The sequence below is a fragment of the Anabrus simplex genome, chromosome 4 (assembly GCF_040414725.1).
Source record: "Anabrus simplex isolate iqAnaSimp1 chromosome 4, ASM4041472v1, whole genome shotgun sequence".
Taxonomy (NCBI): domain Eukaryota; kingdom Metazoa; phylum Arthropoda; class Insecta; order Orthoptera; family Tettigoniidae; genus Anabrus; species Anabrus simplex.
The window spans coordinates 227378750-227401719 of record NC_090268.1 but is presented as its reverse complement, the minus strand read 5'-3'; the positions used below and the strand labels follow the sequence as shown (position 1 = coordinate 227401719).

Sequence of the window (22970 nt, the reverse complement as noted above, 5' to 3'; positions counted from 1 at the left end):
GTAGTATTTCTGTAGAATTTTTTCGTACAAATCATTTTTCAGTGAAACATTGTCAATAGACATTGCCTGCTGAAAATTGTTATGGATTTTTTATATAAATTTGTGTCCATATTCTGATGTGGTGCAGCGCTTTTCAGGCACCCCACCCCCAATGGAGGTGAGCTGCATGTGCCTTTTTAACCATATACCAGCCCTCCTATCAGTCATAAATTTCTGGCATTACCAGGAATTGAATCCAAGCATCTAAGGCTGGCAGCTAATAGAGCTAACCATTACAGTACAGAGTTGGACAATATTGTAGGAGAACCCTGGCTACATTATTATTAGAAAAAAATAAAAAAAGCTTCTTGAATTTATAGTTCGTGTTAATCATTCATCATGCAAGTTTGAAATTTTTGTTTGAGCTCAGCAACATGCAGAAAAGGAGTTCCAACATTTATTTTGATTCCATCTAGAGCATGAGACTAAATGTAATATGTTTGATTTGCTGCTTTCTTACAGGTCCTTGTCAGTTTCTTAAATTTACTATTTCCATTAATACATTTATAGTTATTTAATTGTTTATTACTGGCTCAAGTATATTTGCTCTTTAATTAGAAATATTACCATCTGAAGCACAAGTTACTGTGTCATTGAGGAATGACCGCCATGTTCATTGTTTGATTTTGAAGAATTTTTGAAGTACAATTATGCATTTTAGTCTGTTTGATTTTAATATTAATATGGACATCATCATTTCCCTTTTCAGGATTCCAACAATCTCCTGCAGTAGGACGTGCTGTGATGGAGATGATTTTAGATGGTGGCTTTGAGACTATTGATTTAACTCGACTAGGTTTTGATAGATTAATAACAAATGAACGAATGTTAGAACAAAATATTTGGTAATACAGAAAGAGCTAAAAATTGTGCAATATGAGGAAATTCTATAAAATTGGGCTCTCAGTTTTTCTGATGATGATGATCAATAGTTTTTGATTAACAGTTTCACTCAATATTGTATTTATCCACTGAAACCGAGCGAGTTAGCCGTGCAGTTAGGGGCATCCAGCTGTGAGCTTTCACTCGTGAGGTAGTGGGTTTGAACCCCACTTTTGGCAGCCCTGAAGATGATTTTCCATGGTTCCCCATTTTCACACCAGGCAAATGCTGGGCCTGTATCTTAATTCAGGCAACGGCTGCTTCCTTCCCACCTACAGCCTTTTCCTATCCCATGTCACCATTAGACCTATCTGCATCGGTGCAACGAAAAGAAAGAAAAAAAAAATCGCCCACTAAAAGCACATTTGTATGAATGAATGAGTGATACCTTTTAAGGAAATGGATGGAGAGAAGAAACTTACAAGATGAGGACATATGTAGTTGATAGCATACATACATCTATTAAGACCAGGTGGTCTTTTCTCCCTCAAACCTGTGAGAAGCTGTTTGCCCCCTGCTTCCTTAGCTTATTAAAGAAAATGAAAAATGTCAACTTTACCAGTATTAACAGTGACATTTTACTGATTTTTTAGTAGAAACAATATCTTCATTAATACATTTGGGATGTCCACATTATTACTTTTTGTCACAGTTTTTGTTCAGATGTCTTTCTCCTAAAAATGTTTTAACTTTTCCAAGTTTCTTGGAAGGAATGGAAGCGACCTGAATTTACAATGTTCAAAAACGTAGGAGGTCATGGTTCTCATCTTGAACTTTACAGTTCGAGATTAGAAGATTTTTTAAAGTGTAACCTACCTATGGGATTTCCTCTTTCATAGATCATGTTTTGATGCGAACAGTGTAACTTATTTACAAAGAATTTTAATGTTCCTACTTTTGTAAATACAAGGTGTGTCTATAAAGTACGGTGAATTGACAGATATCGAAATGGGAACGTGTGTAACACTGCGTGCATGCGCATGTGAATGGGGAGACATTTGGAGAAGTGCCACGTAGCATTGAAGACATGGAGTTGAAGCTGTGCTGCGGCCAGTCAAAGGTAGTGTGTGTGAAGACTCGTGTCATAGTGCAATGGAGCTACGCATAAACATCAAGTGTTGTTGCAAGTTAGTAAAAACGGTGATGGAGATGAACGAGATGTTGGTACAAGAGTACAGAACAGAAGCAGTGAGCAGAACAGACGTGGCACATCATTTCCAGTCCATTCTGAAAGTGTTTGAACCAATCGTTGCTTACAGCTTCTGTTCCATACACTTGCACCAACATCACATGTGTCTTGAGTCGCCATTTTTCCCAGTTTATAACAAAACATACATGTTGCTCCAATGCCCTATGACACGAGTTTTCAGAAGCACTACATCCGACTGCCCGCAGCAGATTAACCTGCTTCAGCTCTTTGTGTTCAATGCTAAATGGTGCTTCTCAAGATGTCCCTCCACTTACATGTGCATGCACGCAGTAAAAAAAAACTCGTGTCCTCATCCCGAGGTGATGCAGCTCTTTTCAGGCACACCCCCAATGGAGGTGAGCTGCATGTACCCTTTCAACCACATGCCAGCCCTCCTGCCAGTCTTAAATTTCTGGCAGTAATGGGAATCGAACCTGGGCCCCCGAGGACGGCAGCTAATTACACTAACTATTGCTCTAGGGGGCAGACATGCACTCAGTGATACCATTGCAATATTGTTCCATTCACCGTACTTTTTAGACACACCTTGTATGTATTATTTACACTATAGAATTGTAAATTATATTACAAGATCATGTTTGTGAAGAAATGTGTTACGAAAATAATTGACTTAAATTAATTGACTTAAATAGACTGAATAAAATTGTTGCCTAAAACCTTCAGATATAACTCCTTTCGCTGACCCAGTCCTGTTAGTAGTATGTTGGTTATTCAGCCCAAAGGCTGGTTTGATCTTCCACAGCTCTGCCAACAGCTGTCATGGAGAGCCTAGGCGTCACTGAAGAGGCATACTAGGAAAATGAGGAGTGAGGTAGCTTCCCCGTTGCTTTCCTCACTGAGCCAGAAGTTACTATTACCTATCAGTCTGCCAACCCCACTGAAATGTATGCACCAACCAACCCTATGAGCGATATTTTCACACTAATCATAATAGGGACTGGCTGCATAAGAAATGGTATTACCAGCATCGCTCATTCCTCGGTCACTTTCATATTATCAAAGTCAAGGATGAGACTGAGACAGGTCAATGAAAGAAATAAATTTATTCTGGCCCATACTGGAAGACGTAGTGCACTGTAAACACTACACCTGGCTGGTGTAGTGGGACAGACACAAACAATAATGTAAAAATGAACTTTTGGGTACAGGAATAACTTTTCTTTAATTTTGCAAGATATCATGTTCCAAAGTTTGTTTGTTTTTTGTTTTTACTTTAACAATTAATGTTATGATTTTATGTAGCTGAAGTGATAAGTTCCCAAATTAGGAACAATATCTTGGTTACTAATTACAGTAAACCCTTTGTGTAACCAACTTCAGTTCTATGGACATAAGATTTACCAGACAAATTTTGTGTCTTTTTCTTTTCTTTTTTAATGTCCAAATGAAGCTCTAAATGTGTGATTTACATTCTGTACAATGTTTACTGTCACAACATGCTTACCATTTAATTTGTAATTGAAAGAGGTGGATGATAGTAGCAGCAGGTAGGATGATGTAGAGAACAGAATATTAGAGTCTTGAAGTTTTTCTCCTTTATGCTTCCACGTGCATCTTCAATCTCGGTTCATCTTCAGGATTGTTTGTGGTCTGTATGCTACTGTAAGATTTGCAATTCTTGAGCATGTGTTTCATGGATATTGTTTTACATAAACTTGTAAAGAAATATTTTGGTATAGCTGGAGGAGGAGACAATGTGTCACACTAAACATAATTTAGAAACTTGAATTGATTGAAAAACTGAAAAGTGGTGTGTCAGTTACATGTGTATGTGAACTCTATGGGGTATAAAGAAACAAATTGTATCAGACATTTGTGAAAATAAAGAAAAACTTATTCAGTTTTCACTTAAAGTATTGATACAAGCTCAAAGAGCAGTTTCACAGTGAGGGGCAGAAACATGTGAAGTCAGGCTATAGAAAGGACCTTTAGGGAAGCTGTATACAAGAGATTTCTTCAACAGTAGTCCATTGGTGTCATAGTACTGAGTTAAGGGCAGCTGCAGATAAGTTAGCAAAACATACAGAAACAGCATTCCGGGCAAGGTATGGATGGCTTTGGCATTTTCATAGATACCATAGTATCAGTAACAGAAAAACGAGTGGTGAACAGCTGAAATGCAGATATGGATCAAGTTGAACCTCTCAGAAAACAAAGGATCTAATTAAATCCAAGGGTCTTATTCTGTCTCAAGTTTACAATGCAGATGAGTCTGATCTTTTCTTTTAAGTTGTTCCTGAAAATATCCTGGTTTATAGACATGAAAGTAGCATGTTGGGGTTATAAACTTAACAAGTGCACTGCCTTACCACGTGGAGAGATGCGCTGAAAATGGCATGTAACTTTGCACCTGTAAGAGCTGTACCAGGAAGGTCCCTTGATGGTAACCGCTGCAGAAGATGTAGTGAGACTGAAACATTACCTAACGTCTTGGGTTCCTGTGCCTTCGGTGAAACTCTTCGACACTAGACGTCCCAACATCAGGTCAGCCATAGCACAGACGCTCCGTGAGAAAGGATATCAAGTGCATGAGGAAGTCCCTGGCATTGGAGTAAGTGGCAGCACGAGAAGGATTAATATGATCGCAGTTGAAGTGAAGAAAAGATATATATTAGACCCCACAGTAAGTTTCGAAACACACTCCGACCAACCAGACGAACTGGACCAAGAAAAGAATTCTATCTACCAGCCTACAGTGCCATACTATAAGAACAAATACAAACTGGACGACATAGAAGTGAGGGGTCTCATTATCGGTGCGAGAGGGACAATCCCTAAGAAGACGATAGAACTGATGAAGACCTTTAACATCAGTACCAAAGGAGTTCATCGACTGGGGGCTGAAAGCACTCGGGGGTTCCCTTTTGATATTCAGACACCACCTATACTTGCCAGATTGAGACATGATTTACTTATTTTATTTTTGAATGAAATTGTTTGTGTATTCTTTGTCTTTGGCAGCCTCCAAGTGGAGGAAGATTTTGAAAATTTAAAAAAAAAAAAATACACAGTCGGGAAGCTTGTTAGTGATGTAATGGCATCCTGTTGACAGGCGGAACGACGCCAGCGCTCGCAGCGGCCAGCAAGCTCTTACTGTCAAGAACAATTCTCTACCCAACAGCTGATTGCACCTTCCCATGTAAATTATAAACTGTAACCACCTCAACAAATATATTAATTGTAAATTTTAAGGAAACATATTGATACACTAGATTACTTATTGCTACAGTGTGGTAATCACACCGAACGAAAACAACAATAGTTTATTTTAAAAGGAACAGCTGATCACACCACTTTAAGGTCTTAGCCATTTTTGAAATCCTATTATTGAACTGAATTTGGTAATTTCACATAAAAATAGTATGGACTAAAAAAACAATTCAAATTAATAACATTCAAAGATCTTAGCAACTTAGATGACTGAATTTTAAAGTATTTTGAGTTTTTTGTTCTATGGCACAGAAGTCATTCATTGCAAAGTTTTGCAATGTAATCTATTCTTAGTTTCATAAATAATTTCAACACCAATGACTTAGTACCTTCACAGCATTAATGTGAAAAAATCAGGTATTACATTACGGAATTAACAGTATACCACATCCAAGCTTGTGAGCATTCTCCTTAAATATAAAGGAAATTTTAACAACAGCTCCTTTTCTCTAAATTCTCCTTGACTTCCTACAAGATAATTTCTGCCCCTCTGAAACCGAGCAAGTAGCCGCGCGGTCGTGTAGCTGTCAGCTTACATTCCGGAGATAGTGGATTTGAACCCGACTGTCGGCAGCCCTGGTTTCCGATTGTCACACCGTGCTGTACCTTAATTAAGGCCACGGTCACTTCCTTCTCACTCCAAGCCCTTTCCTATCCCACCATTGCCAAAAGACCTATCTGTGTCGGTGCGACATACAACCGTTTGTTGTGGTCCTTTGACACAGGTTGATCATCCCTTATCAATACCTTTCATTTTGAAGAAATCTGCGGAGGTTTATTTGGAATGGAACTGCATTCCGTACTAATTTCTTCTTCTTTGCTGACATAAACTGGCTGTCTTCCAAATGATTCAAACATAACTTTATGTTATTATACAAGTAGTTCACATTTTTCTTCAGTAAATCAGCCCTCGTACTATTTACAAACAATTAGTTCTTTCTTTTTTGTTCTTAATCCATTTACCCTCCAGGATTGGTTTTTCCCTCAGGCTTAGCAAGGGATCCCACCTGTACTGCTTCAAGGGCAGTGTCCTCGAGCGTGAGACTTTAGGTCGGGGAATACAACTGGGTAGGAGGACCAGTATGTCACCCAGGCTGCCTCACCTGCTATGCTGAACAGGGCCCTTGTGGGGAATGGGAAGATTGGAAGAAATAGACAAGGGAGAGGAAAGGAATCAGCTGTGGCCTTAAGTTAGGTAGGATCCCTGCATTTGCTTGGAGAAGTGGAAAACCAGGCAAAACGACTTTGAGGATGACTGAGGTGGGAATATTTTTTTAGAATTTGTTTTATGTCGTACCATATGAATAGTAACACCGACACAGATAGGTCTTATGGCGACGATGGGATGGGAAAGTGGGAAGGAAACAGCCATGGCCTTAATTAAGGTTCAGCCCCAGAGCATTTGCCTGGTATGAAAATGGGAAACCACAAAAAACCATCTTCAGGGCTGCCAACATCGAGATTCGAACCCACTATCTCCCGGATGCAAGCTCACAGCTGCGCGCCCCTAACCACACGACCAACCCGCCCGGTGAGGTGGGACTTGAACCCCTCTACTCATTTGATCTCCCGAGGCTGAGTGGACCCCGTTCCAGCCCTCATACCACTTTTTCAAATTTCATGGTAGAGCCGGGAATCGATTCTGGGCCTCTGAGGGTGGCAGCTAATCATACTAACCACTACAGCCCAGAGGTGGACAAGCAGTTTTCTACACATTGAAAATTAAAACACTGGTACATGTTAGAGGTTACGATTGTGTTGAAATAATATTTAGAGCCCAAGTTCCCATTCAGCACTATGGAGCTCAAGGCTCAACAAAAGGTTCTTCACGTACTATATGTTAGACTGTGGCCTTACTCTGTGTTAATGCTGACGGTGCCCATTGCCTAAAGCCTAGGGTGGTCAGGAAATCAAGAAAACCTTGCACTTTGAAAAATACGGTATTATGAATTAGCTGCCAGTTATTTATTCACATTCGAGAAATACATGGTTTACAAGTGATCATTTTTCTTGCTGGTTCTTCAGTCACTTTGTACTGGAAGGCCTGTGACCTCAAGAAGAGTTTCCCAAATTTCTCTCTCAAGGAATGAAAGCAAGTTTGATGATGATGATGCTTGTTGTTTAAAGGGGCCTAACATCGAAGGTCATCGGCCCCTAAAAAGCAAGTTTGCTTCTTGACAATGTGCCAGCCCATTCTAATGATGAAAATATGGTTAGTAGGAATGGAAAAATATGATGTGTGTTCCTCCCTCCAAATACCACTTCAGTAAATACATCCGATGGACCAGCGAGTCATTGTTGGTTGCAAGTAGAAGGTTTTTGAAGAAGTGATGGTCATGTTGGAAAACAAAGATTATAAAATAGGTCAAGTCAAAGCTAAATTTGTGCAGACATATTAAATTTGCTGCTGCATAGAAGAAGATGAAAATCACAACTTCAACCTGTGGTTGGACACATCGTGGAATCTGAAAACAATTTTGAACGTTTTAAGACACTGGATTTCCACACAGTCATAAAGAGAGCAGAGATGATCTTAGCGAAAATGACGTTGAAGAATAGCTAGACAATGATGATGGTGATCGAGGTTATCAAATTCTAAGCCAGGAAGAAATAGTGGAAAGCATTCTGTAGGGCAAGGAAGAAGACTACAATGTTAAAGAAAATTCAGCTTCATCTTGTCCCAAGTTATTAGAAATCTTATGGACAGTGTCATCACACATATATAGAAGCATCTGTAGTTCTACTAGTAATAACATTTCAGGCAATTTCATTCAATAATTGTTTAGAAGAAACAAGCGAGCAGGTAAAAGTTGAAGATTAATTCATTCTTCCAGCCTGCTTGTCCAAAGTAATCTTCAGCTGTTGAGCAAGTTGAGTCATTGTTACTGATTTGTGAAATTCATCAGAAACAAAATCATTTTTCTTTAAATGGAATGGTATATACAGTAGAATCTCATTAATCCAGATTAATTGTGGCTCTAGGTTGTCCGAATTAATGAAAGTCCGGATTAAATGAATAACTTAAGGCGAAGGTACATATTTAAACACTTTACTCAGTAAAAAGAATGTGTACAGTACGGTATTTTAAATTTAAGAAATACAAAGGTTATTTAGTATACAAGATATAATGCAATACATTACTAGACCCTACAAAATACAGAATAACTAGTGCAGTACAGAATTAGAACATGGCAAACAAGGCCACATTCACCGCACTTGACACACTGATCTTTTGTTGTCTTCCTTCGACATTAATTTCTCAAATGTTCATAATATGCAGATATGTTTTCATTGTTATTATCTTCAACGTACTTAATGACAGTGTTTAGATGGTCTTCAATTTCACTGAGTTTTGGCTTAGGGTTAATAATATTACCCGCTTCATCCTGTTTGTATTCATCCATTCCAGAGCTTTCTGCAGCGATCAAACTTTCAATGATTTCCTCGTCTGTTAAAATGTAATAACCTGGATCATCTTCGTCTGCTTCTAGCCACAACTGAATGTCTTCCAGTGTTGCTGAATTTTCACTACCTTAGTAGAGAGTGTTGTGAAATTCCTCTGTTTCCAATCCAACCTTATCTGGTTCAACATCTTCATTTATTAAAATTTTCTTCCAAGAGTTATTCAAAGTTGATAATTTTATATCATTGACAGCAGATGCAAAATTGGAAATCATGGATTTGAAATTGTAATCTTTGAGATTCTGTAATGTTTTTTGCCTCCTGCAGCTGGGTCCTCGACTTCCAAAATTTCATTTAAAAGCTTCTTTTTGTGTAGACGCTTGGCTGTGTAAATCAGACGTCATCACATAGTTGCTCTAGAGAGCGGGTGTTAATTGCTCCCTTCTGGACGGCTGTCTGTCACGTGACAAGAGAATAGCAGTCAGGCGGGTTTCATACCATGGCCATACTGTACTTCCTGTTCGGAAATGTTACCATATGAACAACTGCTATAATAATAATTAAGATCATTAAGGTGGCTGGTTAAATCTACAGTACCGGTACTAGAAATGCCACATCTCCTATCTATTTTCCATTTTTCAGTTCTCCTAGTGGTTCACTGTGCATTTCCATAAAGAGAGCTATTTCTTTTCTCAGAGCATAGAAGCAACATAAAACTTTTCCTCTACTTAACCACTGCACGTTCGTATAATACGGAATGTTTCATATGAGTTCACGCTTATCATGTCTGAATCCAACCAGGGTTTATTGGGGTTTAGTTTCAGGTGCCACCGGTCGCACCAGAAGAGGAAGGTGTCAAGGTAAGTGTTACGGAGATTCCGTGGTCGACAGAGGTGAAAGAAGGTGTGGGCATGAATGGGTCTATCTACTACAATCAAAAGATTAAGTTAAAAGCTTTAAAATTAAAGTTATATTTCTTTTCTCTTCTTTTTTTATTCCAAATGCAAAACAATAACAAAACAGTCACTCTGCAACAGAACAAGATTTCAGGTACAAAATCAGAAACATCAACAAATTGCCAATTAACAGTACGAGCTTAACGCTCCCAATCTTGCAAAGGTTACTTGAGCAATATTGTTCCATCCACTCAATAGTTAAGGAGACAGGTCTTCCAAGTTCATTTACCGAGTATACTAACACCTCTATAAAAAATAGAAAGAGGATCTATGAGGACGGTTTGAAAAGTTCTCGGAATCACCGCTAGATGTCAATGCTAGAGCAACGAGGTTCCCGCGCAATAATCACACATCCTTTGTGAGTGAACACGTGGTGCGTCAGTGCTCTAGCTGCAGGAGTGTGGTAGTGACGACTCTTTGTTGTTGTTCCCGCATAGTGATTTGAAACAATGGAAAAATCTGAGATTCGAGCAGTGATTAAATACTTTGTAAAGAAAGGTATGAAAGCAAAGGAAATTCATGCCGACTTTCAGAACACACTGGAGGACTCTGCTCCTTCATTTTCAACTGTTGCCAAGTGGACCAGCGAGTTTAAATTTGGTCGGGAGAGCTTGCATTATGATCCGCGAGTGGACGGCCAAAAAGTGTTACGACCCCAGAATGTATCGCAAAAGTGTATAAATGGTCATGGAGGATCGTCGACTGAAAGTGCGGGAGATTGCTGAAGCTGTAGGGATGTCTTCTGAACGGGTATATTATATTTTAACCGAATAATTGGGTATGAAAAAATGATCCGCAAGATGGGTGCCGCGGCTCTTGACATTGGGCAATAAACGCACCAGATTGGAAAGATTTTTTGCGCCAGTTTGTGACTACAGATGAAACTTGGGTCCACTACTATACCCCAGAGACAAAACAGCAGTCAAAGCAGTGGAAACATGCTGATTCACCACCACCAAAGAAAGCAGAGGTAGTGCGTTCGGCCGGAAAGGTCATGGCCTCAGTTTTCTGGGATGCAAAAGGCATTCTGCTGATAGATTATCTTCCTACTGGCCAAACAAGTACGGGGCAATACTCTGGAAACCTCCTAGACCAACTACAGGAAAAGATTCGCGAAACAAGGCCTGGTTTGGCAAGGAAAAATGGTCATCTTTCATCAGGACAACGCTCCGCCGCACACAAGTGTTATTGCCAAGGCAAAACTTCATGAACTGAGGTACGAATTGTTGTCATATCCACCTTATTAACCTGATTTGGCACCATGTCATATCCACCTTATTAACTTGATTTGGCACCATCAGACTTTCATCTATCCCCCAAGCTGAAAATTTTCCTCGGTGGACGGAGATTTTCTACAAGGGAAGAACTGACAGCCGAATTAGAGAGGTATTTTGCAGGCCTGGAGGAATCTCATTTTCGAGATGGGATCAAGGCATTGGAACATCGCTGGACCAAGTGCATTAGTCTACAGGGAGACTATGTTGAAATATAAAAGCAGTTCCACCGAGGTAAAAGATACTTAATTCTAGTACATTCCGAGAACTTTCCAAACCACCTACGTATGCTCTATGAATATCTAGGAGACTACGCTCCAAAGCTTATGCCTTCACTGCCTTATCATGGCAACCTTCAACAACCAGAGCCCATTTGCTCACTAAAATTTACACTTTCCAGGTATCTCGAGGCACAGCCTACATTTTACAATTCAAAAATAATTCACTGTCTTAAACCCTCAACAGTTTAACCACTTAACAGAAATAACTGAGTTTTACGGGAGTATTGAATACTCATTCTACTGGGCCCTTGTGGGGAGAAAAAAATACAGGTTAAAGTACTGGCCCAAAAATCAAAACGATGCGCCAGGCAGACACTTGCACTCCTTGAAAACCTAGTTGGGTTCAATGCCCGACGTTACAGAGGCAAATCCTATACGGTACTTCTGAGGTGACTAGGTGGAGAAGATTTAAGTTACAAAGCTACAGACAGAAAACGGTTTCAAAACATAGTCACCTATATTCAAGTTGATGGGGAACTCGAGAGGGTGTCACACTCTCTATTCCCGAATTTAAGCTAAGTATTTTTCAGCTCACTTGAAATATACATTTTAGAAGACTGGAAATTTAAAGTTACATTATTAAAGATGGAAACCTTCCTCTCGAGCTAGCTTTCAGAGGCTATCACCTAGTTATTAAATGGCTGCCATTACCTTACTGCGCTGGACTGCTCGATGAAGGGTGAGATACCCCCGCCTCCACTATTAGCACACACTCAGTAAACTGGACGATCAAGAAGATAAGGTAGCTCGAAAATTTGCGAGCTTTTATACCCGAGAGGAAGGTTCGAGAGAGATCTGGACTAAGGCCCGACACACCCACAATTTTTATTGGATAATTAAATATGTAGAAGAAAACTCTGGTTGGTGGAAAAATACACATACAAAATTTCTTATTAGTTAATTCTAAAGTTGGCAGAAAGAGATCAAAGTGTTGACAACTGTGATACACCTAAAACAAAGGCAAATCAACTCATTTGAGGAAACCTTAAAATAACAAATTACTTTAGAATTGTAATAGTTCCTCTTCACACTAGAGGGCATAACATACGTTCTTTTGGTAGAGACGTCTGTGAAGAAAAGTCCAAATTTCTTGTACAAGATGTTGCAAGATTATATTGAAGATGGCGTTTTTCAAGGTGCTTAATTTGAATGAACGGGGCGGATGTACCCTCGCGGTACAGACCTCCCCCACCCCCTTAAAGTCTCTCCTCATGGTGAAAATTAAAAATTTGTTGTTAGGAAAAAACAAAAATTTTTACAGGAATTTTCTTGAAAAAGTTCCTTTAAAAGAAAAATTTAAGTCAAAACCAACCTTGAAGTCATAGAAGTCTGGGATAGAAAGTTCAAGTTTGACGGCAAGATCGGCCGCTACCGTCGATACTAGGATGGCGTCCTTCTGACCCCCCTAAGTGCCCTCAGATACACCTCTCCCGCTACCATGGGAAGGGTAGCCATGGTGATGGTCGCCGCAGACCAGATATAGAGATATTGCTCCAAGATGGGTAGGCGGTTGTATTACCGCACCTCAGCCCTCGCTGGAAAGGATGGTGCTCCAGCACGCCGTTATGAAGGAGAGTGGGCCCTTACCACACGCCAGCATCGCTCGTCAGATGTTACAACTCGGCTGCCGACGTCGGAGAGGGCACTGAAACAGCAATTTACTTGGCGACAGAGATCGTTTTGGTACAGAGTGGGAGTTGTGTATTGTTCTACGCTGCGGATTCAGATGAGGCGGGCTGCATAGAGGATGAGTGTGTGATTGCAGGCTTGGTGTTGGAGGCGGGGACAAGGTAATGGCTGCCAGGTGATGGAATAAGGTAAACTTTACTAGAGGGGAAGGTTGTACATAATTAAAATAATGATCTTAAATAGATATGGGTGTGGTAGAAGGTCTCCCCATATACCTTACAACCTGATTAAGAACAATATGTTCATTGAACTGCAACCGAAAGAAATATAACTTATTCCTTGCTGCCATAACTTAGTGACCCATACTGAAAAATAAAAGATTATACGGGTTTGATTTGAGAAAGGTGAACCCTAAATATACTCTCATTGGCTGGGTTGCTGACCAGAAGAGTAACAGGAGTTAAGTGTCCAAAATAATACATGGCCCATGAAATCTGGGAGCAAGTTTGTTTACGGGAACGAAATACTTAACCATACCTTGATCTCCAACCTTTAAACTGGTGGGCTTCCGTCCACGATCATACTTTCTCTAACCTTTTCATGAGAAGCCTTAAGATTACTTCTAGCCTTCTTCCACAGGTCCCTGATATTATCAGGATCTATTGTCTCAGGTAATATGTTACTGAGTGACCAAAGATTGGACAGGGGCGTGTTGGGAACGAATTTAAACATAAGAGAAGCAGGAGTGAACTTGTGGGACCCTTTAACAGCCGAATTTAAAGCAAAAGATAACTAATGCAGAGAAGTATCCCACCTGAAATGATCTTCATGATGACAAGCGATCAACGCCGATCGAAGATTACGATTGACCCGCTCAGCAAGAGATGGTTGAGGGTAATAAGCGGAAGTTGTTACATGCGATGTGGACAGGAGGAAACAGAATTTTCGGAATAAGTTAGATGTGAAAGCCTTTGCATTATCAGAGACTATATATTGACAGAGGCCAAAAGAAGCAAAGATAGTAGTAAGACAAGAAATTGTAGAATGAGCGGTAGCCAGCTTAGTCGGAAACAACCATGAACATCTAGTGAAGTCATCTACGCATACAAGAATGAATTAATTTTCGTTCCCCTTTGATTGGGGGAAGAGTCCGACATAGTCTATGTAAGAACGCTCCATGGGGCGAGATGCCTGATGCGATGACAATAGCCCTGCTTAGTAGACAAGGTGGGGTTACTTAGCAAGCAAGATTTACAAGTTTTAACCATTTCTCTGATTTCACCGTCCACACTATTCTAAATAAGCATCTCTCTGATTTTTTCCCTTGTTTCTAAGATGCCCAAATGCCCCCCAATGGGGTCTTATGATAGTATTTGGAGATCATTGGCACAAGAACGGTTGGAACCACAACTTTCATCTTCTGATCGTGCTTCGAACGGCAACACAAAACCCCGTTCCTCGACACATAAGGGACAGCATATTCCCCAGAAGAAAGGGTTTCCATAATGGGAGCCAGCACTGAATTTTCTCGTTGATATTTCTCAATATCACGGAATAGCGTAGGGGCATCCGTCAAAATAGCATTAATACTAGAAGGTATGGGCGTGGGAAGAGAAGAACTATTTCCTGTTCACTGGTCTCAACATCACTAGAAAACATGCGGCTTAGTCCATCGGCAGCTGCATTTTCTGATCCCCTAATGTGTCGTACATCAAATTGGAATGCTTAGATCCTGGTAGACCAACGGGCGATACGTTGGGTACGAAGAGGCAACCCAACTTAAGGCTTGGTTTTCTGTCTCTAATTCAAATTTGACATGTTCCAGGTAAATGCGGAAATTTTCAGAGCAAACAAGACTGCCAAACCCTCTAATTCATAGATAGAATACTTGGCTTCTTGAGCCGATAAAGTCCTAGGTCCGGTATTCATAGTCGCAATAAGTAATACTTACGTTCAAGTCGAACTTAAATCTCGACTTTATTCCAGATTCCGGCGCAAATAAGTCCTACTTAATAGTGATATACTTCATAAAGTCTAACTTCATGAAGCTGGACTTATTGGAATTCATAGTCATTTAAGTGTTACTTATATGATGAAATAAGTTGAACTTCGTCAAGTCAAGCAGACCCTTGACTTATTTCGCATCTTAACCTATAAAATGGATGAAGATTTTGAGGAAGTGTTAGAAGAAATCCGTGCTCCAAAGCGATACCGGTTCTTGCAAAATGTTATGTACCCGTTTGAATTTTACAGTGAAGTGGAATTCGAAAGGAGGTTTTTGTGATGGCATTTCATATTTGCCCATACCTCCCGCAATTGTTGGCATCTCGCTATAATAAATTATAACCAAATTAGTGCTAGGTATAATAATACTTATACAATCTTCGCTTCTGAAATAGTATTTTTACCATTATAAGAACATAACTTACATTTTCTACAGTATGTATTGAGGAATTTAATTCTTCAGCAATACTTAACCAAGCACCTTCCTTTTGCTTAGAAGATACCGCGTTCATTTTCTTATTCTGTACTAGCAAATGAACCCGTGCTTCGCTACGGTATTGTACATTGTCTACAGAGTTCTACGTGAATTCCTGTACACGCGGTGAGTGAGATTTTATTAAATAGCATGTCTCTTAGCGTTATCGAAGAAACGCCACGGGAGGACCCCATGAGTTCTTTCCCGTGTAACGTACGAGTTGTGGAGTTGTGATGATAATGGCAGGCCCCTTGTCTACTGTCGGTCACAATCGATTTTGGGAGTTTTCGTTAAAATGGCAGCCCCTTTCCTACTTCCGGACACATTACAGATGAGGAGCCTTCATTACAACGGCAGGCACATTCCCTACTGCCAATCAATATTGAGTTATACTGTTATCATTATAATGACAGGCCCCACTTTCTAATGTCAGTCAGCTTACTGTCAGTCACACTCGACTTGGTGAGTTTCAGTTACAATACCAGGCCACTTTGCCTAATGCCAGTCACATTTTAATGGGAAAATGTTTATAATCAATCAATCACTACTGATCTGCATTTAGAGCGGTCGCCCAGGTAGCAGATTCCCTATCTGTTGTTCTCCTAGCCTTTTCTTAAATGAGCGCAAAGAAATTGGAAAATTATTGAACATTTCCCTTGGTAAGTTATTCCAATCCCTAACTCCCCTTCCTATAAACGAATATTTGCCCCAATTTGTCCTTTTGAATTCCAACTTTATCTTCGTATTGTGATCTTTCCTACTTTTAAAGACACCACTCAAACTTATTCGTCTACTGATGTCCTCCCACGCCATCTCTCCTCTGACAGCTCGGAACATACCATTTAATCGAGCAGCTCGTCTCCTTTCTCCCAAATCTTCCCAGCCCAAAATTTGCTACTCTTTTGTCGGAAGTCACCCAGAACAAATCGAGCTGCTTTCCTTTGGATTTTGACGGACACCCTTGTCTACTGCCAGACACAATCGGGTAGGGGAGATTTGAACAAAATTGCATGTTTCCTTGCCTTCTGCTAGTCAAACTGAGAAGGGAATTATTCATTAAAATGGTAGGCCCTCCTTACTAATGCCAGTTACACAAGAGTTGGAGAAAGTCCCCATTCTTTTTTCCTACAAGTTGCTTTACGTCGCACCGACACAGATAGGTCTTACGGCAACGATGGGATAGGAAAGGGCCAGGAATGGGAAGGAAGCGGCCGCGGCCTTAATTGAGGTACAGCCCCAGCATTTGTCTGGTGTAAAATGGGAAATCACAGAAAACTATCTTCAGGACTGCCGACAGTGGGGTTCGAGCCCACTATCTCCCGAATACTGGATACTGGCCGCACTTAAGCGACTGAAGCTGTCGAGCTCGGTGGATCCCATTCTTACTGCCAGTCACAGTAGACGTAGGGAGAATTTACAGTATAACAACAGGAGACGCCCTCCTGCTGACAGTCACTATCAATTTGTTAAGTATTAATAATAATGACACACACTTTCTAGATCGCTCCAAACCGACTTGATTTTATATATAGATGACAGATAAACATGGGCACGTTTGTAAGTGCAGACCTTCATTTCTAGATATACTGCTCCTAAATGGTGCATCATATCGACAAACGGTTTAAGCCGTCAAACGCCACTTTCATCGTTCTACATGTTTGGTCCTCAAACATTTTCTCGTATCTCCCATATTTATGTGTTCAATTGGGTTAGAAAATTTGAATGGGGTGAAATTTGGGTACATTTTTAACACTTTATATTATTTTTCGCATACTTATACGTGGAAGCTAGAATAATGAAATTTGGCTCGCATATGGCCAGCATTGGTCGTGTCAGTGTGCGTGCCAAATTCGATGACTCTCTCTTTCTTATAAGTGTGTCAAACTATGAAATATACGTGTAGAAATCACAAAATGTACGTACAATCTAGAAACACCGCCACATCTAACGTATAAGGGAGAGAGATACGACGAAAAATCAGGAGTAAAAAGTGAAAATTTCAAAATTCTTGGAATTTTTCCGTTGCTTACAGGCTAAAAGCTATAATTTCGCCAAATTTCAAGTTTCTAGCTCGTCTGGCAGATTGTGCCGCCAGCTTGATTTGGGGGGGGGGGGGGGAGGGGGACAAAAAATAGGAATTTCCTGAAATTTTTAACCCCACTAAACCTATAGGTTATCGCTTTGGGTAAATATATATGAGCGTGTTCTTATGCTGAGCCCAAAATTTCAAGCCTCTCCCATCCCCCAGCGTGCCCTCTGAGAGAATTTTGAGAATTTTTCGATTTTTATAGTAAGTTTCTGAGATGCCTTGAACTGCCTCATTAATTCACGTCGATTCTCATTTTTTTACCTTTATATATATATATTTAATAGACCGACTTGTTTATATTAGATAATTTAACAGTCAACCCAGCCTTCCGATGGCGATTGAGGACTTCCTTCAGATGATGTAAGTGCTCTTCGAAGGTCTCTGAAAACACGATGACATCATCGAAGATTCGATACAGATATTCGAATTTGATGTCAGTGAAGACCTTATCTAGCAGTCTAGTAAGAACAGCTGCACCCGTGGCGAGTACGAAAGGTACGCGGTTGTATTCATACAGATTCCAATCAGTGGCAAAAGCCGTTAGATGTTTGGAATCTTCCGCTAGAGGAATTTGATTATATGCCCTGTTAAGGTCTAAGATGGCAAAGAACTTAGCCTTGCGAAACAATGAAAAACAACAATGAATATCCGGAAAGGACACAGATTGTAACACAAACTTACGATTCAAAGCCCTATAATCAAGTGCAGGCCTGAAACCACCTTGAGGTTTCGGTACAAAAAAAATGGGCGATATATACGCCGACTTGGAAGATCGAATGATACCATCCCTCAACATCTGATCGATGATTTCCTTAAGAGCATTTTAGGTGGCGATAGTCTGTAAGGAGGGAACCTAACTGGAATAGAATCTGTTAACTCAATCTTATATTCAGTAAGGTCAGTGACGCCAAGGGTATCTTAAAAATACGTCAGGAACGGACTGACACAACCTTTAACGATATCTTACTCTGGGTAGGCGAAATAGAAGAAAATACCGCAGAATTACATTTCAAAAGAGAAATATTACAGTTAATAGCAGACTTGAAGATGCACGACTTGCTCTGAATGTCGAGCACAAGACCTGTATGAGACATGAAATCGGCCCCCAATATTATAGGGCAAGACAACTGTTTGGCTACAGATAACTTTCCAGGTAAATTTTGAAATGCGAACTTTAACAAAAAGAAAACTTAAAATTTCCAATGGCGACGAGTTTGCCGAAACACATTAAGTGAAACAATAGTCCGGAAATTTACAACAGCTTTTAATTTAGAATACCGCTCTTCGGAAATAATGGAACTCACGCTTCCTGAGTCTAATAGAGCCGTGACTGGTTCGTTATTTACTTCAATTTTGAGATACGGTACGAATTCTGGAGCCTCGGAAGTAATTTTAAGGCATTCCCTACAGCTTTCAAATGATAAATTAGATGAGGTTTTATCCTTAAAAAATTCGTTGCCTAATCTAACAGGGGCTGAGCCTCTGGAAGGTGAGTATTGTGACTCAGCCGGTGACGCTAGTCACTTCCTATCACTTGTATTCGAGGCACCAGAAGTTGAACAAGATAGTGTGCTGTTACGTGAAGTGCCAGATGGGAAAATGACTCGCACTTGAAGCAACCTTGAGACGGACCGGCTCCGTTCCTATTTCCCCTCGATTTCACAAGGGACACTTCTTCCTAAGGTGTTAATTTGATCCACATGCATAACACTTGCGTGTGAGAAGGTTTCGGCGAGGTGGTGGCCGAGAACTGTTAGATGACGGAGGTGGCTCCCTGGCGACTCGTAAGGTGTCAGCATACCTTACTCCTTTAGCTGACACTGCCATTGCCTCGAGTTCCGAGAAAGTTTGAGGCCGAGATGCAAAACATACGTATGACCTATAGGGCGAAGAGTTTGCTTCTACAATCGTCTGCACAGTTTGGTCTTCAGGAAAAAGAAGGGCAAATATCCTCGTATAAAACTTTATATAATGAATAAAGTCGGCAAGGTTCTCGTCCAAACTCTGTACTGTAAAATACTACTTCTGGATTAAATATGACACCATTCTAGCCAGAATGAAGTTAGCCAAAAGATTGGCATGGTGGTCTTCTATTGAAGATCAGCTATTGCTTTTACTATTTTGTCCGAGAGGACGCCTGCAGAATATGGGTAAATAATTTGTAGTATTTGGGAGTGAGAAAGAGCAAACACTAAAACATGGTTGCCATTGATGTTTTCACGGCCCGTGCTTATAGACATGATATAGGCTCTTGGGCTTATGTCGTGTCAATGAAATAAGGTGAAATTCTTTACGTTTCGCAGAGAACAGTGCTCTGCGTCATCAGAAGAAAATCTCGACTGTCCACGCGAAAGGCTACTTAAACAATGAGCTTTTGAATTTAGACGTTATAATAGAAGTGGAAATGGTGCGTTCATTCGTCACCAGATGGTTCCCTGAACGCGATACAGCGCTATTGTTCGAAGCGGAAGCTGACGGAACCATTAAATCAGTCTTAGAGAGTCACATAACATGTGTACGTAACATATGACATTGACAGGTGTATGACATTGACACAAGCCTGGAATGTAACATCTGGCGATGAGGAAAGTACGAATTTGGAAAACACCGAAGCGAAATAACAATAGTGAAGGGGCAGGGAAGGGAACTACCTACGTAAATCCTTAATGACTGGCAACGCGGTGTTACTTGATTGATAGCCAGAGTCCCTGTTGAAATTGTTAGGATTTCTACGTATTTACACACCTTTCCCGTATATTCCTGGAGCTGTAGTGTCTAGTGTGGGTAAGAGCTCGAGCATCTTGGAAGATGACATCATGGCATCATGACCCGTCGATAGAGCGTGCTCAGCTATTGCTGATTTGTCTGGCTGGTTGAGACGAACATTACGTCCATGTTCCTTGATACGGGTACCAATGAACCGGCATGTTTGGCCGATGTATACCTTACCGCAAGTACAGGGAATTTTGTATACCCCAGGATGTAAAAGTGGGGATCCACGTCTTGGGAGGTGGGGGGGGGGGGAATTCGAACCATGAAGGTTGGGCCCGAATTGTTCTTAATCTGGGAGGCCTTCCTTACTGGAATGCTCTCCGCATTTTGTATCCTCTGAAATGTCGCGGTCTACCCCACGGATAACACAACTAAAGAGGCTGTGTCGCGGGAGGTGGCGGTGGGGTTTTGGTTGTGGGGGGGAGAGGGATTTTAAGGGTGAAGATGAGCCAAGCTGAGAAACACTGACTGCTTTGGTAAGTCGACGGGCGTCGCCTTCACCATTAACCTTAGTGATTACTCCATTATTACTGAAACGAATATCCGCGATGTCTTCCCGCCTGAAGTTGAATTGTAATAATTTTGTGAAAATGGTCCTAGGGTTACGATATTCGACGACTGGTTAGAGGAGTAGGAAAGAGTGGGTTTCCAGGGGGGCTTTCTGAAGTGTTCTGGCGTTAGAAATGGGTCTTCGGTCTCCTGAGAGGGGGGGAATCGGTGATTGAGGAGGTGTTAGGTTTGGGGGGAGGGGAGTTGTTGGGCTCGGATGCGTTGTCTGGTCCAGCAACAGCCGGTGGCTGTTTGGGTGCTGATATCTTCGTCCTGTGCCTGCTATTCTCTGCGGGGCTAGAGATAGATCGCTTAGGTACCACTCGAGAAGAATCCAGAGATGGTACCGGGGTTAATGGCAGCTGATGAAAGGGTCGTGGGGGTTGTGTAGAATCAGTGCTAGTACACACCCCTGAATGAGTGTGGGCTGTGCTATATAGCATGTAGTCTGTATTGGCCAGGGTTACTGTGGCGGAGCTGTTAGTGGCGGCACTCATGAGGTAAATGGTGGCTCAGATTAACACGTTACTGTTTTGGGCACCAGTACTACAGTACACTAATGGAGACTTATATCCTCTAAAGTTCACTAATAACTTATGAAAGTCTATAGGGTTTGGTACCACTGAGAGTCTAGGAGTAAGTCCAGGCAGTCTCCTCGCCTTGTCCACAAAACACACACACACACACGCGCGCGCGCGCGCGCGCGCCAGTCGAAAAGCAGCCCAGGGATGAAACCCACGCGGAGCTCGTCAACCTAACCTATCTGACCACCTTTTCAAGCAACCTTAAATTGCCGTGGCAGCTTACGGTGTAGGGCTCCCGGTGGACCAAATGAATCAAAGGTCAGCATTACTCACCGGTCGATGTAGTTCCTCTGTAGGCCAGTGGATGCGTCGATGATGAACGCATGAACCTCGCTCGCTCTTATGCCCAGTCATGGGGACCACTACGTAGGCAACTTGGAGCCACCGGCAGTGCCTATGCACTATAAGAGACTTTGGAAGGCCACTGCATAGGCTTTTTGAGCCACCAACAGTGCCAATGCACTACGAGAGACTTCGTTTCATTTTCAAAAATTGATGCCTGCCTGGCCATCAGATGATATAGATATTGATTCCCATAGGGAACCTGAAATTCTTGTCCAGAATGAGTAAATTTATAATACCAATATAGTTGGTCCTTTATTTGACATTAACATTTTTCAGCTAACTCATTCCTGGTCGCCAGCGTTTCGTCCCAGTGTGCTAAGTTAGGCTCATTAGTGAGCCGGTGGTAGGTGTGCTATTTACCAACTGATGAGCCCAACGTAGCACACTGGGGCAAAGCGCTGGCAACCAGGGACGAGTTAGCTGAAAAATTAATAATGTCCAATGATGGACCAACTACATGGTTATGAGGGTGTTTAGGGGTTGTAGTAAGGATATAAAGGAGAGTGCATATAAGTCTCTGGTAAGACCCCAACTAGAGTATGGTTCCAGTGTATGGGACCCTCACCAGGATTACCTGATTCAAGAACTGGAAAAAATCCAAAGAAAAGCAGCTCGATTTGTTCTGGGTGATTTCCGACAAAAGAGTAGCGTTACAAAAATGTTGCAATGTTTGGGTTGGGAAGAATTGAGAGAAAGAAGAAGAGCTGCTCGACTAAGTGGTATGTTCAGAGCTGTCAGCGGAGAGATGGCGTGGAATGACATTAGTAGACGAATAGGTTTGAATGGCGTCTATAAAAGTAGGAAAGATCACAATATGAAGATAAAGTTGGAATTCAAGAGGACAAACTGGGGCAAATATTCATTTATAGGAAGGGGAGTTAGGGATTGGAATAACTTACCAAGGGAGATGTTCAATAAATTTCCAATTTCTTTGAAATCATTTCGGAAAAGGCTAGGAAAGCAACAGATAGGGAATCTGCCACCTGGGCGACTGCCCTAAATGCAGATCAATATTGATTGATTGATTGATTGATTGATAGATTGATTAATTGATTGATTGATTGATTGATTGATTGGTTGATTGATTGATTGATTGATTGATTGATTGATTGATTGATTGATTGATTGATTGATTGATTGATTGATTGATTGATTGATTGATTGATGGTATTATAAATTTACTCATTTCGGACAAAAATTTCAGGTGCCCTATGGGAATCAACATCTATATCACAGACTTACGACGCGATCAATGTAACATCATCTACA

At 41.0% G+C, this 22970-nt stretch overlaps 1 protein-coding gene across 2 annotated transcripts in view; it reads left to right on the top strand.

The window, feature by feature from the left end:
* LOC136871798 (FAD-dependent oxidoreductase domain-containing protein 1) overlaps positions 1-3674 on the top strand; it is an 89773-nt gene extending 86099 nt beyond the window's left edge. For both annotated transcript variants that reach the window (XM_067145396.2, XM_067145397.2), the window contains exon 9: positions 749-3674. In XM_067145396.2, coding sequence (XP_067001497.2) covers positions 749-888 — 140 coding nt within the window. In that variant the 3' untranslated portion in view covers positions 889-3674. The remainder of the gene's footprint in view (positions 1-748) is intronic.
* The last annotated feature ends 19296 nt before the right edge of the window (positions 3675-22970 follow it).